The sequence below is a fragment of the Canis lupus genome, chromosome 20 (assembly GCF_003254725.2).
Source record: "Canis lupus dingo isolate Sandy chromosome 20, ASM325472v2, whole genome shotgun sequence".
Taxonomy (NCBI): Eukaryota; Metazoa; Chordata; class Mammalia; order Carnivora; family Canidae; genus Canis; species Canis lupus.
In genome coordinates, this window is record NC_064262.1 from 36,359,467 (window position 1) to 36,378,259 (window position 18,793).

Consider the following 18,793-nt stretch of genomic DNA (forward strand, 5'->3'; position numbering starts at 1 on the left):
TTTGGGTTGTTTTAAAGAACTGAATTGTAACACTTACCATGCTTCCACATTAGATAGATCACAACCACCAGCACCCATGTGGCTACTAGCAGAGCTGAGAGGAAGAGAGGCAGCCAGCCACCCAATATGCTTCTGCCTGGAGAAAACAAAGTTTATTTACCTTCAGCAAAACCATATTTATCTTCTATTTGGAAACTAAGATTTTCACTCTATATAGGTTAGATTCCTATACAACCAACAGTCTAGGGATGCCTGGGTGGCTCGATGGTTGAGCATCTGCCTTCAGCTCAGGGCATGATCCTGGAGTTCTGGGATCTAGTTCCGAGTCAGGCTCTCCATGGGGAGCCTGCTTCTCCCTCTTCTCATGTCTCTGCCTTTCTCTGTGTGTCTCTTGTGAATAAATAAAATCTTTAAAACAAACCAATATCGCTAGGGTGTCTGCAGATTGGTGCATTCTTCCGCAGTGTCCAGGCCACTCATTAGATTGTCAGAAGGGATAAAGGACCCAAGAGGTTAAGAAAGTCCCCCCCCCCAAAGAAAGAAATTCCCCCAAATTTGCTTGGGCGTCTTACTCCACATATATGAAGGCATTATCACTGTGGTAACCAGAGTTTGTATTCAGTTTTTTTGTTGTGATGAATTGAGGTTATTCTGGGCATGGTTACTTAATAGTATACACAGATGCCATTTTTAAAGGCTGTTTTGTTAGCCTGGCAAACATGGGGGGTAATGCTACCCCGCCCCCCACAGGAATGTCGGTCAGGTAAGCTCAGAAACCCATAGGCACTGTGCCCACACAGAAGTCAGCATTATCAGGCACCTGGGTTGTCAGTTTGTTCAGCTGAGTTTCTAAGAATAACACTTTCTAACTTTTGACTCCACCTCAAGCTAGTTCTGGGAACATTTTGTTTATCTGTAATGAGAGAACTAATGTCTCCGAATCCAGAGAGACGTTTTCCCAAATATGCTGCTCTCAGGCACCAGTGAGGCGTGTCTTTTGGGGCCAGTATTCCTAATTTGTTATCCAAATGTTGGCTGTGTGACCACACCAAGGTACAGTAACAGGCCAGGGCCACTGAGACTGGTCAGAAGATCAGAGTTGCAGTGACATGCACCTTACATACTCCGTCCTCTAACACCATTGACTTCCCAGCTGGTCCTTGTAGTGCTCTCCGCATCCATTTTGCACTGTTTATTTTTCCCCACTTCATGTGTGTATCCTGTTTTATAAAGGATCTTGCAGTGAATTCCTAAATAAAGCCTTCATTCTCAGGTGACGGGCCCTCTGGCATGGCTTCAACATCTGCCCCTGCACCCCAGCTCTCACTCTCACACAGGACAGGCACGCGCCCTGGCACACGCTATGTGTGTGTTGTCCTCACATAGTGGGGTGAGTGGGGTGGCCAGTGGGCCCCTGAGGCCCTGAACCTCTCTGATGACCCGGTGGAAATAGCTGGGCACTTACGACTATCCAGGGGGAAAGAGAGAGATACCTGTTTGTGGGCAAAGCACAACTGTCCCTTTGCGTCGGATGCAGTCATTGCCACAAGTATGGAAATACGGAGTCAGCTGAGGGAAAAACAGGAGGCTCAGCAAATTACCATCATGCTTCAGAGCAAGACCTGAGCAGAATGCCTACTTCCACCGAAAACGCCTCTACCCTTTCTCTTCTGGCTTGAACTGCACCCCCACCCCCAACATTGTAAGAGGACATTTTTTCCCTTGGTCACACTGTCATAAAAAAGCCTTAAAACCCAAATTAGGGATGCTTGGGTGGCTCAGTGGTTGAGCATCTGCCTTTGGCTCAGGGCGTGATCCCAGGTCCAGGGATCGAATCCCACATCGGGCTCCCCACAGGGAGCCTGCTTCTCCCTCTGCCTGTGTCTCTGCCTCTCTCTTGGTCTGTCATGAATAAATAAATCTTAAAAAAAAAAAACAAAACAATGACTCAAGACCAAACACCTTCTGACTCCTGAATTGTGAGCCTAAGCTTTGTACATGTTGCTAACATGTTGGTTTCCTTATCTAAAAGGGTTAGGTCACATCCCATACATATACAAATATTTCCTCTAAAAAAAACTCAGAGCAGTAGAGCTATTGACAGGTCCCCTGGGAATAGAAAAGCCTAATTCCCTGGAAAAGGGGTACGGCCAGGGGTGCTGACAGGTATCTGCTCCCTCTGGCATGTCTGAGTACTGCCTTTATGTTCCAGGGAATGAGAAACAAAAGCTTGTATCTCGGGTATGGCTGTGTCCCACCATGACCCTCCTGTCCCCACATCATGAACTGAAAGAGACCCGAGAGCATCTCTGATCCAACTTCCTGTTTTCCAGCTGAGTCAGTGGTGGCCCTGAGAGGACAGGCAGCTGGCCCTTCAAAGTTGGTACACCGATCACAACCCAAACCTGATTTCAAATCCTTTGTTGCTTCATTTTGCAGTTGGGAGAATTAAATGGTACTCCTGTCTCGGAATTACTCTGAGGCTCTGTGACTAAAAATGGAAAGTCAACAGCCATGAATAAGAGTAAAAGGGCGGGCACCTGGGTGGCTCAGCAGTTGAGCATCTGCCTTTGGCTCAGGGCGTGATCCCCGGGTCTGGTATCGAGTCCCGCATTGGGATCCCTGTGGGGAGCCTGCTTCTCCCTCTGCCTGTGTCTCTGCCTCTTTCTCTGCATCTCTCATGAGTAAATTAAAAAAATCTTAAAAAAAAAAAAAAACAAAAAAACAACATCACCTTCAGCTTCAGTCATGATCCCAGGGTCCTGGAATTGAGCCCCAGGTTGGGCTCCTTGCTCAGCAGGGAGCCTGCTTCACCCTCTCCCTCTGCCTGCCACTCTGCTTGTTCTCTCTCTCAAAATATTTTTTAAAAAACATTAAAAAAAAATAGGGGATCCCTGGATGGCTTAGCGGTTTAGCGCCACCTTCGGCCCAGGGCGTGATCCTGGAGACCCGGGATCGAGTCCCACATCAAGCTCCCTGCATGGAGCCTGCTTCTCCCTCTGCCTGTGTCTCTGCCTCTCTCTCTCTCTGTCTCTCATGAATAAATAAATAAAATCTTTAAAATAAATAAATGAATAAAAAACATTAAAAAACAAAAGCAAAAGGGCTCATGACCCTGAGGTCAGCCTCCTGCCCTGGCCTCTGTAACAGGACTTCGCTGGGGAGGGAGCACATGGAAGCAGTAACGTGAACCAGCCCTTTCCGTGTACCCCTGCCCGCCCCAAACCCCCCATGGAACCTTACCTGGACCACAGCACCTTCACTTTCCCCAGTTACTGGGATCACCACCGAAGCTCGAGTTGGGGGTTGGTTCTGGTGCAGGTTAAGTGAGACAAAATCGAGAATCGTGAGCCGTCTGAGTGAGGACAACACACACATAGCCATACAGCCAGCGGAGAAACTGCCTTTCCCAAACTGACCCTCAATTCACTAGACTCTGTGTGAACAAGCATTCGTTTCTGAAATATCTACTTTTTGTTGGTGTTAGATTCTCAGGGACATTTCCAGGGATGTCCCAGGGACTTGTCTTTCTCTGCTGAATGAATCAAAATAGCTCAGGACATTTGGACAACGGACAGTCCCTGCGCTCTGTTAAAATTGAGGGCTTGTCAGAGGAATCCTAGAGCGTCTACGTGTTTTGTCAAGAAGGTAAGGAAGGCTGGAGGCTGAGGATGGAGGTGGTGGTAGGAAATGAAGAAGTACCTCCAGCATGTAAGAAAACCCAATTACAATGTTATTTTGGATGAGAGCCATGTATTTGTTTCCAAGAGGGCTGGTTGTAAAATTCACTTCTACCGTCGTCTCGTTCTTCTTGCAAGCAGTGATGTCTGGATCCCACAGACTTCCTGAGTCAAGAGAGAATCACATTGATGGAGTTGCAAACTGTCCCTCATTTAAGTCCCCCAAAGGGCTTGACCAAAACAAGTCTAAGTCCTCAGGCATACATGCAGCCAAGAGACTCGGGCTCCACTGCAGTATATTTTCTATTAATCCTTGGTACCTGCTGCCCAAGAATGTTTAGGAGCCCCACGTCTCTGCTTTGCATAAGATAACTTCCCTGGGCTGGGGCTGTGGGAGGCACAGATGGGGTTCTAGTACTCTCTCCTATTCTCAACATCCATTTTGAGTTAAGCTAGTAGGGTCGGTATTTTCTCCTTTCCAGGATGGGGAGGAGGAGCTACAGGCCAGAAGATATGTCTAAGATTACAGAGCAAGTGAATTCAGGATCAGGACTACAGCTACTAGAACATTCTGAGTCCCAGGAGACCATTCTGCTGGCTTTACTGGATGTGAAGGAATAAGGAAATGCCTCAACGCTTAGCAGATACTCTGAGAGGCCTACTCTATGAGAAAAAGTCAGTTGATGGTTGTGACTTGCAAATCAGCACCCAGGTTTATTTCCAGGAACACGAGAGATGATAGCGTGCATTGTTTTCCCCACCTGGGAGAGCATTTCATGCCCTAGCTCGGAGCTGTCTTTAGGAGTGGAGGTTTAGGACTGATTGAAGTCCCTCAGAGCTCCTCACACCCACCGTGCCCTCCATAGTCCAGATCTCTTGTGGGGAGGCAAGAGAGAAAGTACAAAGCTCTAGCCTCATTAGCATCATAAGACCATATTTCCCAGAAATTTACACACACCCTTTCTAAATCCTTGGAAAGTGGACATTTGGGACTGATGATCCTGAAGGCACTAGTGGCAGGTTCTAGTAGTCTGGCATGTGAGAGGTGAACCCCATTGATGACACAGGTTGAGAATATGCATCTAGGTCACTTATAGCTAACACTTCCACCTTGAATATTTGCTAATCCAAACGGAAGTTCACAGGGCCCCCATGGCCAGAGGTCAGTGGTACTGCTGTCTGAGCAGGTGAAAGGACTTAGAGACCCCCGTCCGGTCAGGAGGGGCCTTCTATCAGCACCACCAAAAGTGCAGTGTGGGCAGAAATGTTCATTTCACCCGAGATAGTGGGTGTTTTTCTGTGACTGTTGCTCACTACCTAAATCTACTCAGGGTCGGTCCTTCTCTGGACAGGCTGCTTGATTCAGCGGGCACAGTGCTGGGATCAGCCCTCTTTGTGCAACTTGGACACATAACTCCCCTGCTCTGGGCCTCAGTTTCTTCATGGGAGACGGACTGAGCCATATTGGATCCAGTTTCTTCAAATAACAAAAGCAAACACTGTGTTTACTTACCTGCCTCGATGCACTTTTTTTTGTATTTCATTATGTGGTCTAGGCAGCCTGGGGATGCAGAGGAAAGTTTTTCCGTTTTAGAAAAAGGTATCTCTCTGTGACTATCATAAATAAATAAAAATTAAAAAAAAAAAAAAAAAAGAAAAAGGTATCTCTGCTCCAATCCCTTGCCAACAAGCACACACAGCATAGGATTACCACACTTGTAACAAATTGCCAGAACACTGAAGATGTGAGGTGAGATAGCAAACTTAAATGGAACCTAACATTTGACTGTTCAACAGAAGATTACGCATGAAGTGATAAAGAGAGTCTAATTTAAATACAATCTTTATCAGAATAGCACCTGTGATCCCTAGGAGACTCAAACCTTTGAAAATGAGGTTTGATAATATATGTAAATACTGCCCCTTCTCCACAGCCGTACCCCAGAGTGACGCAGATTTAATCACTTGCCTTCAAAAACTAGAGTAGAGAAATGGAGAGTCAGTAGATTTACAATGGAGATAGCTGGCAGATACCAGTGCGATGTCATCCACCCCCGCCGGCAGGGAGGACACTCTGCCTCTGCAGTCTCTCTCCAGAAACACTCATCCCCAGGCTAATCATGAGATGAACATCAGACAAACCCAGACTAGACATTCTGCAAGATGCCTAGCCAGCACTCCAGACCGTCATGAAGAACAAAGAAAGACTCGAAGCCTGTGACAGACCAGGGGACACAGGAGACACGAGGACTAAATACGTCTGGAACAGAAAGCGGGCATTCATGGAAAAGCAGGCAACATCCCAATCGAGTCTGCATTATAGTTAATAGAAATGTACCGATGTTGGTTTCTTAGTTTTGATAAATATACCACGGTGATGTCACAGGTTAACGATGAGGGACACTGGGTGAGAGCCCTATGGGAATTCTTTGGACATCTACACAATTCTTTGTATTATCTTTGCAAATTTATTCCAAAGCAAGACATTTCTATTTTTCAAAATGAGGTTGGTCTCATGGAGAAAGCTGGAACACCCTGGACCACAAGCTCAAAGCACAGCAAGCAATTGGACAATGGCCCCATTTGGCTTGGATGCTTCGCCAGAGACAGAGGACAGGACTGTGTACCGAACGGGTGATCCAGCCTAGGGTTACTACATCTGTGTCACACAGGAGGAAAGCAGACTCAGCGAGGCCAAATGCCTTGTCCAGGGCACTCCAGCTTCTCTGGACCAAAGCACATGCCCCGCAGCAAGCATCCCAGCAAGACAGGATGACAGAGGACTGAGAAGAGTTTACCTGCTGAGGTGAAGTTCACAGACATGGAAGGGGGGTCTTCATTCATATTTGCGTTGGGGATATTGTGGGCTCCAATGAAGTAGAGTGTGCTGGGCTCTACAGGAAAGCCTATGTAGGAAAACGTCCACTGAAAGGCAAGGCAAAGAACCCCTGAATCTCTAAAACACTGCAGGGCAGAAATATAGACCTTTGTGAACTGCTCTTTTCATTTATAACTGTCCACTACAGGAATGGAGGCCACGCAATTTGCCAGGGTAAGCCACAGAATGGGAGAAGTGTAAACTTTTAGAGCCAGGATAGAATTTCAGTTCAGCTCCCCCCCTCTCTTTGCTGATGGGGAAACTGAGGCCCAGAGCTACTGACTTGCCCAAGGCACACAGGCTAGAAGTGGCCAGGCATCCTGCTCAGCAGCCTAGGTGTCCGGCACATCACCCCCAGCCCCCCACCCCAACCCCTGCATTCCCACCCCAAGCAAAGGGGCTAGCTTTAACAACACCCAGGTGCATCAGTGCACTCACTCTGCCACCAGAGGGTCTGCTTTGAGTCTGGAAGGCCTCTGTGTAATTGCACCTCACGCAGCTGTAGGACTGGTGGTCGCCCTTGCCTGTCACACAGATCTTGGTGGCCTTCAACAAGCGAATGCTGGCTGCAGAGACAGGCAAGAGAGCAACTGTTTAGCACCTACCACGAGGCCAGCGTGATGCTGGAGCATGTACATGATTCATCTCACTTCCTATTCACAATGGCCCCATAAACTGGACACCATGGTCAGCCCCTGTGTACAGATGCAGTGAGTGAGACTTGGGGGACACTGGGGAGCTCCACCCAGGCTTACGGAGCTCCTCAGCAGTACATATGGATTCAACCTGAAGCCCAAGCTCTTTTCTCTTCACAGGCGAATCTCAGTGTCACAGGATCCTGCAAAGGGGACTCCAGCTCTGCACTCTGTGGGTGTCTTTTAAGAGGAACAGCCCCCCCTCCCCCAGAGCATCATCACCAAACCATGCCAGTTCTGAGCATCCCTTCTCTCTGCGTGCTCTCTGCCTCACTAAGGCTCACTACTCCTTCAAGGACCGGCTTCCCTAGAACAACTAACAAATGCAGGTACTCACTCTGTGCTAGGCACAGGGCCACTGCCTTACTGCACCACTTAAATGTTAAAAGGACCCTCTCCTGCTCCCCCTGCATCTATCCCACCCAGATGGAGCACAGCCCCTTCCCAGACGCCCCTAACACTGAGCACAGCGCCCCTGTGCCTGTGCGTGCCTCCCTACCTTCCCCCACACACCAGGACCCTACTGCCTGGAAACCGTGGCTGCCTCACCTCTCTGTGCCAGGCACTCCCAGATTCCTGACCCGATGGAATTTAACTGAACTGAGTGGGTGGAAACTAGAGTTATGGGCTTTTGGCCCCCAGGATGGGTTCATGGAAATAACATTTCCCCAAGCTGCCTTGGGGAAATGCCAGGACTTTCATGGTGCCATTTGGGAAACAGAAAAGTATTGTACCTGAGCCAGCACTTTCCCTAAACCTGGAGGGGGCTCATCTCTGCACTTATTCTGGTTTTTTTTTTTTTCTTCCATGAAATGTAACATAACATACAGAAGAGTACACACGGATCCTAAGTTGACCGTGTGATGAGTTGTCACATTCATGTAGCCAGTACCCAGGCCAAGAAACAGCCTAGGCCTGCAAATCATATTTCTGGTCAGTCACTCCCTACCCAAGAGTAACCACTACTCTGACTTCTAACCACTCAGTGCTGCATTCATGGGCAGCCCGGGTGGCTCAGTGGTTTAGCACCGCCTTCAGCCCATGATGTGGTCCTCGAGTCCCAGGATCGAGTCCCACATCAGGTTCCCTGCATGGAGTCTGCTTCTCCTGCTGCCTGTGTCTCTGCCTCTCTCTCTCTCTCTCTCTCACTCTCTGTATCTCTCATGAATGAATGAATGAATGAATGAATGAATAAATAAACAAATAAATCTATCTTTTAAAAAAAGAGAAACATTAAAAAAAAATTCAGTGCTGCATTCAGATGTGAATGTGGACTCTTGGTCCTGACTTCTTAGGTTTGTTAGATTCATCCATACAGTGTTAGACACAGATCATTCATGCTCATTACTGCATTAGAATGGTTTTGTGATTCCAGTTCTACCGTCAGGCAGATCATGCTTCCGTTTTTTGGCTGGTATGAATAATGCTACTAGGAATAAGCTAGTACGGTAGCCTTCCCCCGGCCCCTTATCCACAGAGGATATGTTCCAAGACTTCAGTGGATGCCTGAAACTGTGGATAGTACTGAACTTTATACATACCATTTTTTTCCTATACATACATACGTATGATTGAGCTTATAAATCAAGCACAGCTAGAGATTAACGATAACTAATAATAAAATAGAACGATTATAACATAGTAACAAAAGTTACGTGAATGCGGTCTCTCTGAAAGCATCTCTTGTACTGTGCCTGCCCTTCTACGTGATGAGGCGAAGTAAGGTGAATGAGGGTGAATATATCATACAATGATATGGTGTTAGGCTCCTACTGACCTTCGGAAGATATGTCAGGAGAATGATCACCTGCTTCCACACTGAGGTTGACCACAGGTAACTGACGCCATGGAAAGCAAACCCGTAGATAAGAGGGGACCACGTATGTGGCTTTTGGTGCACTTTTATATCTGTTCTGTCCGGTGTATGCCAGGGGTGGAATTAACGGGTCACACAGTCTGTACTTGGCTGCTTTAGTAAACACTGCAGGCTTTATTGCTTGAACCAAACTTACCATCTGCCCGGAGTCTCCAGCTTACATTCATCAAAATTGAATAGTCCTCCATTGCAGCACTGCTTTTAACAGGTTCCACCTGGAGGTCCCTCAAGTCTCCCGGGGTCAGAGTATGTCGGACCATCCACTCTGGAGATGGTCCTGGGAAGAGGCAAAACTGCTGTGACACTCTCCTCCTGGCCCAGTCCAATGCCATCTCCTCCAGGTGACCCCCCGTGACCCATCATTCCCAAGCCATCTCTTCTGGCTAAGGCAGGCCAGGCCAGACATTTCTTAGGGCCGGCCGACTCGTGGCGGAGGACATGCCCAACCGCCTGGCCCCAAACCTAAGGGCCCTCGGACCACTCCATACGCCGGTGCGTGAAGTCAGTTCTGCCTTCCCCAGGCCTCAGCCTGGACCCCGCCTGCTGCCCGCACAACTCCCGCCTCCTGCCCCCTAGTCCTTGCCCGCACCACCGCTCCTCCAGCCCACCTTTACCATCGCAAACCCTCCTTCTCTAAAACATTTGCTTCCTCTTCTCCACCGTGAGGGGCCTCCCTGTCGCGGCACTTGGTCCCCAGGAGTGGCAGGCCTCACTTCCTACGCTGAAAGAGGATCTCTGCCCGGCCTCTGCCCCTCTTCCTGGCCAGGAAGACAAAGCATCTGAAACGCTGGGAACTCTGCCTTCCCAGGAAGCGGCTTCATCCAAATCAGCTAACAAAGCGATGTTTCACCCTGTCCCTGGTCTCCAATGACCCACTGCCTGGACTTGGACCCCCCAAAAGTCGAACTGTTCTGACAGTGTAAATCTCCAAATACCCATTTCCTAGCACACCTACCGGGTTCAGAGTCACACTGAATCGTCTGTAAGAGAGAAAGAAACAAAGTATCATGTTAAATGCTAGCAAAGAGTAAACCTTCATTTGCCAACTAGACAAAACACCAGTTTTTCTTAAAATGCATATACAAAAAAAAAAATAAAATAAAATAAAATGCATATACAAGTGGCAAACTTTCAGAGAATAGGTGGGCTGGTTCCACTTCAGTTTGGGGGGAACTAAGCTGGCCCATTGTGGGCTCTGGTGGACCTGAGATTAGCTATCATATACTTGATCCTCAAGTCTGCTCACTTAAAAAAACTAGAGGTAGGTCTCTACCCCTCTCTGTGCCTGCCCCCATCCCCTGCTGTATGCAGGGGTGACTCTGGACCATCATGAAGGCAGCTTCATACTCTGTTGTGGTTTTCTTTCTTTCTTTCTTTCTTTCTTTCTTTCTTTCTTTCTTTCTTTCTTTCTTTCTTTCTTTCTTCTTTTCTTTCTTTCTTTTTCTTTCTTTTAAAGATTTAATTCAAAAAAAATATAAAGATCTAATTTATTTATTCATGAGAGACACAGAGAGAGACACAGGCAGAGGGAGAAGCAGGCTTCATCCCAGGAGCCCGATGCGGGACTCGATCCTGGGACTCTAGGATGGTGCTCTGGACCAAAGGCAGGCGCCAAACCGCTGAGCCACCCAGGGATCCCCCTGTTGTGGTTTTCTTTTTAAGGTGTTATTTATGTATTTGAGAGAGAGCACGAGCAGAGGGAGAGGGAGAAGCTGATTCCCCAGTGAGCAGGGAGCCCGATATGGGACTTGCTCCCAGCACCCTGGGATCATGACCTGAGCCACCCAGGTGCCCGTATTCACACTCCACTGTTCAAACTGCAGATTTTCAGGACCATCCAGAGTACTTACTGATTCTCCCCAGGTGAAGGGTTACGCTGTGCTAAGACAATAAACAGAAGCTATAAATGCAGTCCATGGTGCCTTTCCAGGGTCTTTCAAACATTCCTCCTCTGATACAAAAGGACTCACCTAAGATCTCACTGTAATTTCATGTTATCTTTTTAAAAGAGCTCTTAAAAAAATAAATACTTTCTTGGACACTTATCAGTGTCATAAGTGGACCCTGATAAGTGTTCAAGAGAGGCCAATACTATATCCTTTGGAGGTAATGGCTCATATTTTTTTTAAGGAAAAAAAAATTAGTATTTTCATTTTGGAATAAAATGCTGGACCTAAAATAGTTAAATTTTAGGCTGCAGCAAGCTTCAGTGACAAGACCCTATACGCTCAAAGGCCACCCATCTGCAATCCGATCCCTCTCAGCCTGAACATTTCCAAACATCTTGTAAGAAAGAAGGCCAGACTTTTGACGGGTTTAAGTAACCTGGGTTTGTTAGTTCCTCATCTTTGTCTTTTTACAGCTGAACTGCAAATGATATCATGATTTTTTTTGAATAGGCCACCATCGTAGGAGCTGAGTTCCTGTCAAAGGGCTGGTGAGACAGATTTTAGGAAGAAGCAAAGCAACAAGGATAGTATAGTATAGTAGCTGGACACATCAGGGCACACGAATGGGGTTAATCTCTCCATAACCATCAACAAGTAACCACCGTGTTTTATCCTCTATGCTATGCTAAGAGGGCAGGGATATAGTTTCACACACTTGAAAGGCTTTTTCGAAAGATTTTTCTTCACCCAGAAGATTCCCTCAATCCTTCAAGAAGGCGCCTGGGGAAGAAAGGAAGCAGGCCAGAGTTCGCCAGACCACCTGCTCCAGGGTCATGGTATCGGCGGGAATCAACCCGGCAAAGGAGGCCAGAGGTACTGGGGGTGGAGTGCCTGTGCCCAGAGTCGGGCAGCCCTCCAGAGTGCCAGAGTGACAGTACCGGGCACCTACGAGGCGCCTGGCTCTTTGCCGCCGCCTTGCCAGCCCTGCCGCGGCTCCTCGCTAGGCCCAAGGGAGCGGGTTGGGTTTACTGTTCCCTTTGCAGAGGTGAGGACGCCCGGCCTCAGTGAGCCTGGTCCGGATGCCCCGTCCCCAGGGCGGCCGCCCCCCCCCCCCCCGGGTCGTGCCCTTCCAGCCGCCCTCCGCGAACCCGCGTGAGCCTGGGGGTGCGGGGCGGTCGACGGCCGCGGGGGCAGGGTCGGGGCTCCAGGGACGGGAGGCAGGACAGGGCCGCGGGGGGCTTACCGGCTCGGGGGACACGGCTCCCCAGCACAGCGCGGCCAGGCTCAGCAGCACGGGCGACATCGCGGGGCCCGGGCCCGCCTCCCGCCCGCGGCGCGCTCTTATCTGGGCGCCCCGGGGCCATCCCTCGGGGCCCCGCCTCCCGCAGCGCCGCCGCCCGGGGCCGAGGGCGGAGGGGGAGGGGGAGGGCGGAGGGCGGACCCCTCCCGGGGGCGGGGGGCGCGGGGAGCGCCGGGGTCGCGGGGCCGGCCGGGGCCAGCGCCTCGGGGCATGTGGCGGGCGGAGCACCTGCGGGCGCCGCGCACGTGCGGGCAGGGGGCCAGGTGCTCGCCTGCACACGCGCCCCGGGCCCGCCCGCGCAGCCGTTGCCCGCCCGGGTTGGAGGGAGCGCACGGGGCCTGCCGTCCCGCCGAGCTCCGCCGCAGCGAGCGCCGCCCCCGGCCGCCCAGGGTGAGTCTCGCGGGGCCGCCCCGACCCCGACCCCGACCCGGCCGCAGCCCCGCAGCCCCGCAGCCCCGCGGCCCCGGGCTGCACCCCACCAGACGCAGCGGCCGCCCCCCGCCCCCCGGAACCAGAGGGTGGGCCGCGGGCCGCCGAGCCTGCTCGGGTTCCCCGGAGGAGCCTCCCTGGAGTGTGTTTGTTTGCACGAACCCAGGTCTGACACCGACGCTTGGGGCTCCGAAAGCGGAAGCCCGGGTCTCGGGGGCCCGCAGCCGCGCGGGTCGGCGGGTCGGCGGGTCGGCGGGGCCCGGAGTCTGCGCGCCGCCTGGAGCGCAAACCGGGGCGCGCCCTCGGCCCCCCCCGCCGACCCCCGCCCTGGGCCCGGCCCGGCCCTGCCCCCGCGGCGTGGAGGGGCCTGACGCCCGCTGCCGGGATCGTCCCCGGGGACAGCGATCTGGGGACAAGTCAGCAAAAGCGTAGTCGAGCCACCAGCGGATCGCAGCGCGTGCACTCAGGCCCCCTCCGCCGGCAGAGGACGGGGTGGGGGTGACCAGCTCGGCCGCTTAGACACGCAGGCCGAGGTAGCGCCATTCTGCAGAGGAGGAGACCAAGGCCTAGAGAGGCGGCGAGACTTAGGAGGGAGCTGGCAGCTGGCAGGAGACGTTGACTTTGTCGAGCAGCTGGTTCTGCCGAGATCTTAGTGCGGGGCCAGGCCTGCCTGCCCTGCGGGGCTTGGTTTGGGGCTGACACGGACTCTAAGACCCAGCCTCAAGGTCGTCTGAGGCGGGCAGGCGTACCTGTGGGGCTCCAGGTGACCTTTCCGGAGGATTGGTTCTCCCAGTTCCTGACCAGGGAGAATGGCTCAGGTGGGGATGTTAGCTCATCCCTGCCTGGGGCTGGTTCACCTTGGGGCCCCTTACTCAACCTCTCTGAGTTGCTTTGAGCCCTGTGGTCCCCGAGACCATTTCCAGCCCTGAGCGTTCTGCGTCTTCTCAGCAAACATCTGTACGGTGCCAGTACTGGGGTGCAAAGGTGAATGACACACAGGTGCTGGCTGATGGGCGCTCTTGGACTGGGGATGAATGTGAGGAGGGTGCGTTCAAGGGTACATGTGCCGGCCCTGCCGTGAAATTGCTGATGGAGACAGCTTCAGAGGCCAGGTGGAGATTGTGAACCTTGTCCCGGGGTGCCAAGGAATGACAGCAGAATTTTAGGTGGTGGGACAGTTTTATGGTTTAGAAAGGCCACCCGGGCGGCTGTGTAGGGCACAGAGGGCCAGCCCCTCTGAGACCAGCGAGAGCAGCTGCTAACCAACATGCATTCTCTAGATGAAAGCTGAGGCTCCTCATGGGCCAGGCTCCAAGGTACAGCTGTGTGCCCCAGCTGGCCTTGCTGTGGGGGCTTGGGACTGAGTGTGAGGGTTTTGGGGACAAGCCATGAGACCTAGAGATGGGATTTGTGAGTCAGACATATATAGGGAGTGGGAAAATCCAGTGGTGAGGGAGCACCGCCGTGAATCAAATGGGGCAGAGAGGTTGGAGTTGGCCTGGCTTATGTCACTGGCAATCTGGGGTGCCTTTGGCAAGAGGGGGAGAGATGGGAATGGGAGGAAGTGGGTTCAGAGATGGGAGTGGGGTGGGGATGGTTTTAAGAAGAGGAGAGGCAGAATTCTTTCTCCAGCAGACAGAGCTGATAGGTGAAGGGGTAGTGAGTGTGGAGTGGAGTCCCTGAGCATGTGGTAGGAGGGGTGAAAGGGGGGCCCCTGGGAAGGGAGTGTGGGGGCACAGTGCCAACCCTTCCCTGGCCCTCTGGGGCTCCCGGATTGTGGTGATGCCCATGGCCAGCTCTGCAGACAGGACTGCGGGCTGAGGTGTGGAGAGGCGGGCCCTGCAGCCATAGCTGGTCTTCTCTGTGGGCGAGTGATGCCTGCCTGTCTTCTCAGGTGGTTCCACGCTGGCTTGGAAGGTCATTCCAAAAAGTGACCCTCCTTAAAGGTCCTCATTGATGAGAGTATGCAGCCTTTGAGGGCCCTGCCAGAAGGGACACCATTTGTTTGAATACCTGAGCCCAGTAACATTGTGGTTTTTAAACCAGAGTCAGGGCCACTAAGTACCCAGTGGTCTCCTGCTCCGTCCCCTTCTCTGTGCCAGGGGGCAGAGGAGATGGTGAAGTAGCATCAGCTCAAAGAAGTGACTTGAGCTTGTGAGGGAAGCAAGCTTTGGAGTGCTCTGACCTCCCCCCGCCTCAGCCATGAATTCAGCTGGGTCTGGTGTTCTCAAAGAGCCACCATGCAGTGTGGCTTCACGTCCTGGGATTTAGGAGGCACATTTAAATGCTTAAATGAACAAATGATGTGCACCTTCCACCCAGTGGCGCTCACTCCTACCTACCCGGGAGAGCTGGTTTGCGCTTCTTCCTTTTTCTCCTCTGGTAGAGTGACGGCCAGGGCCTCTAGTGCAGCCCAGAAGACCCCCCTGTCTAGTACCCATGGCACCTGACCCCAGACTTCCTGGGATAGGCTTTGTGCTGCCGCCAGCAGGTGAGACTCCAGGGTTCGCCCAGCTGTGCTGCTGACCTCGGGTGAAGCTCTTGGTGTCTTGGAGCCTCAGTGTCCCTCACTATCAGTGGGGCTGACAACTACTCTTCTGGGTGGGCAGAGCTGTTAGGAGACTGAAGAGATAGGAAGGAAGTTGAAGGAGTTCAAGATGCTGTGTAAATCTGGGAGAAGGGAAGGCGGGGCAAAAAAAAATAATAATACCTCCATGACTCGAGTAAGGAAATTCCTCCCCACTCAAGTGGGGTCACAGTCTCAGGTTCTATCACCTTTATCAGGCCTTTGTTTCTCCGCCTGGGCCATCCCTGAGAGAACAAGGCCATGGAGGTTGTTGACATACCCCAGGCCCCGCCTCAATCCGGATGGAATTCTCTACTTTGCTCCTTTTGCAAATATTAATCAAGGCCCTGGCCGGTCAACGTGCACTCATTGTCTCGTGAAGAGCCAGTAGTTTCTGGCTGCTTCCTGGGGCCCAGGTGTCCCACCTGAGCTGGGACATGGGGCTATTGGGAGCAACTCTGCCCCAGGTACTCCTCTGACCCTGTGTCTGCCCCCCAGCCAGGGACAGGAAACCACCCCCCTCCCCAGGGCCTGTACCCCGCTGTCCCCAGCAGGGCCACCCAGGGCAATCATCTGCTCTGCTGCCACGAGGAGGGGCCAGCCCAGAAAAGCACACCACCGGGACCAGGCTGTGAACTCCAGCCCCGGGGCACTTGCATAGGTGTTTGCATACATTGTCCGGCGCGGCCTCCAGGGCAAGTCCAAAGACAGGGAGGGGGCAGGGAATGCCGTCCTCCCGGAGCGCCCCCCCCCGCCCCCCCGCCCCCCCCCCCCCCGCTGCACGTGGGGGAGGGGGGGTGATGCAGTCAGCCTCCCAGTGCTCTCGGGAGGGTTATTGGGCGCACAGAGCAGGGTTGGTGACCTACTTTTTGATCAGTGATATGTGAATGACTCTATTATCAGTGATATTATTGGCCAGGGTCACACTTGATGGAGGAGGAGGCAGGGTGAGTGAAGCTACGTAGGGAGTAGGGCGAGGACAGGACTGCAGCCACGCTTTGAATGTGACAGGTGGCACTTTTCATTTATCAAAGGGTGTTTTTGGCTCTGACTTCCTTTTGCTCTCCTAACAAACCCACGAAAGGGGTGGCTCTGTTTCCATTTTATAGATGAGGAAACTGAGATCCAGAGGGCCTCAATAAACCAAGAGGGGTGACCGCTTTGGGGCTGCAAACCCCAGGATCACAACCAGTGATCTTTCTTTCCTTTTTTGGAAGCCCATTACCTTGCCAGGAGACCCAACCGACATAAAGGCTTTGTGTGGAGTTACTGTTAAAGTTTCTCAACTCTGACTTTCGATGCTGTGCTTATCTTTTACAGACAATCCACAGCAGCGTGTGGGCTGGTGCTGGCGGCCGGTTCTCCTGAATCCTGTCATAGCTGGGTGTGAGGTGGGTGTTTTTTAATTGAGGTTTGAAAACTGTGTAAAAGCAGGCTGGAAAGAGGAGGGAGGCAGCCTGGATTTGCAGGGGAATGGTTGGGAATCCTTCAGCCTAGACCCGGTCCCCTGCCTGGGGTGTGGTGGGGGGAGGTTCTCTGGTCCACCCTCCTTTCTTTCCTTCACTCCAGTGGCAGGGATGTTTCAGCCTTAAAGCAGAGGGGCAGCAGCAACAACTCTCTTTTATTATGGAAAGTTTGAAACAAAATGAGCTTGGAGGTGTCCCTGAGTTCCACCTGCCCATCTCAGGGAGGGTGTGATCCTGTTAGGTCTGTCTCCCCAGTCATACCTATGGTGATTGTAAACCAAACTCCAAATACGTATTTTTTTCCTTTCGATTTTTTTAGTATGTATTCCTGAAAGAGATACTTTTTTTTTTTTTTAAGATTTTATTTATTCATGAGACACACAGAGAGAGGCAGAGACACAGGCAGAGGGAGAAGCAGGCTCCCCGCGGGAAGCCCGATGTGGGGAATAGATCTGGGGACTCCGGGATCACCACCTGAGCGGAAGGCAGTAGCTCAACCGCTGAGCCATCCAGGGGCCCCTGAAAGAGGGTTTCAAACAATGTAACTACAGGGCCAAGGTCAAATCTGACAAGCAAGGATTTCCTTAATATCCTCAAAAGCCCAGCAGGTGTTCACATTCCCAGAATCTTTTTTTTTTTTTTTTAAGATTTTATTTATTTATCCAAGAGAGACACAGAAAGCAAGGCAGAGACACAGGCTGAGGGAGGAGCAGGCTCCATGCAGGGAGCCCGACGCGGGGACTCGATCCTGGATCTCCAGGATCATTCCTGGGCTGAAGGCAGCGCTAAACCGCTGAGCCACCAGGGCTGCCCACATTCCCAGAATCTAAGTAAGATCCACACATTATTCTAGAGATTTTGCTCTATCTCAGAGATTTTGCTCTCTTTGTCTTGTTTATTTTTCACTTGAATTTGTTGTTGAAGAAATAAATATATGGCGTTTCCCTTGATGGGGCTGTGGAGGGGTGCTATCCCATGCTCCCCTGACTTTCCTCTGAATTGGTGGGTAGATCTAGAAGTGTGAGCAGATTCGGGTTTGAGTTTTTTGGTGAGGATATTTTGTAGGTGTGGTGTGTCTCCCGATGGAATGGGGGTCCCCTGGATGTGGGGTGGCAATGGACTGGAGTCAGTGGTGCAGGAGGTAAAAGAATTCAGAGGAGCTAGAAGTTGATTGAATGCACCGCAGGGCAGCAGGGCAGCGGTGGGTGGGACAGCAGAGGGGAGGCCTTCTGCCGAAAGAGGTGGTGGGTGGGGGTGTGGAAACATGAGGTTCAGAGCAAACAGTCCAGAAAGGATTCTCGAGACGTCTTTGGTGCAGCAAGGTGGTTTTATTAAATTGCAGGGCCAGGCTCTGTGGGCAGAAGGAGCCGCGCTGCGCAGGGACTGCGAGGGGTGACTGCTGGGTCGCCTGCTGGGCCTGCCTGTATTAACCTGGGGGGGGGGGCGCCCGGGGGCCTTTGCTCCTTCCTGACTCAGGCCCGTTTCCTACAAGCGGCCTGTACAGTAGGCGGTACTGTGTCCTCCCATTCGGACCCTCTCTGGACACGAGGGAGCTTTGGTCATTCTGTCTTCTCTGTGTGATTCATCACTTTGGTGAGGCCCAAGCTGACCCTCTGCTAGTTGGGGGCTCCCCTTCCTTCTGAGATTCCCCCAGCTGCTGCGGGGGGGGTGCAGACTGTAGGCAAGAGTGCAGAGGGGGTCTGGTGGCAGGGATGCCATCAGGAACTATCAGGAGGGGTCCCAGTGGGAGGTGATGGACCAGGTCCCGGCAGGTGTCTGTGGGGTGGACAAAAGTGGACAGATTCAGAGGTGCTGGCCCTAGGCCTTGTAAGAGAAGTCCCTGGCCCCCCGTGCCTCAGTTTCCATGTCTGCCTCTTCTGCTGGAGCGAACAATGTATTTTTATATACTAGTCAAGTGACAAGCACGTACTGAGCACTTGCTGTGTGCCTGGCTCTGGAAGCCCTGAGCTCCCCCTACTGCTGTCTGTATGTGAACAGATCCCATCACAGCTCT

General features: G+C 52.0%; 2 protein-coding genes across 12 annotated transcripts in view; one reads left to right on the plus strand and one right to left on the minus strand.

The window, feature by feature from the left end:
• Positions 1-12,410, minus strand: part of IL17RB (interleukin 17 receptor B) — a 21,046-nt gene extending 8,636 nt beyond the window's left edge. The window contains exons 1-10 of one of the 4 annotated variants that reach the window (XM_025456211.3): positions 12,262-12,410; positions 10,085-10,109; positions 9,266-9,406; positions 6,997-7,124; positions 6,479-6,605; positions 5,194-5,241; positions 3,796-3,845; positions 3,244-3,312; positions 1,494-1,569; positions 38-136 (exon numbers count right to left, since the gene is read on the minus strand). In XM_025456211.3, coding sequence (XP_025311996.1) covers positions 38-136; positions 1,494-1,569; positions 3,244-3,312; positions 3,796-3,845; positions 5,194-5,241; positions 6,479-6,605; positions 6,997-7,124; positions 9,266-9,406; positions 10,085-10,109; positions 12,262-12,321 — 823 coding nt within the window. In that variant the 5' untranslated portion in view covers positions 12,322-12,410. Of the gene's footprint in view, positions 1-37; positions 137-1,493; positions 1,570-3,243; positions 3,313-3,702; positions 3,846-5,193; positions 5,242-6,478; positions 6,606-6,996; positions 7,125-9,265; positions 9,407-10,084; positions 10,110-12,261 lie in introns of all 4 variants that reach the window. The other 3 variants (XM_025456210.3, XM_025456209.3, XM_049098291.1) reach the window with 3 other exon arrangements.
• The window catches only part of CHDH (choline dehydrogenase), a 38,681-nt gene continuing 31,616 nt past the window's right edge, over positions 11,729-18,793 (plus strand). For 2 of the 8 annotated variants that reach the window (XM_049098284.1, XM_049098287.1), the window contains exons 1-2: positions 12,499-12,708; positions 16,634-16,704. The gene's annotated coding sequence lies outside the window, so the exon portion shown is untranslated. Of the gene's footprint in view, positions 12,064-12,498; positions 12,709-12,761; positions 12,914-13,137; positions 13,732-16,286; positions 16,325-16,633; positions 16,705-18,793 lie in introns of those variants that run through there. The other 6 variants (XM_049098286.1, XM_049098288.1, XM_049098289.1 and 3 more) reach the window with 5 other exon arrangements.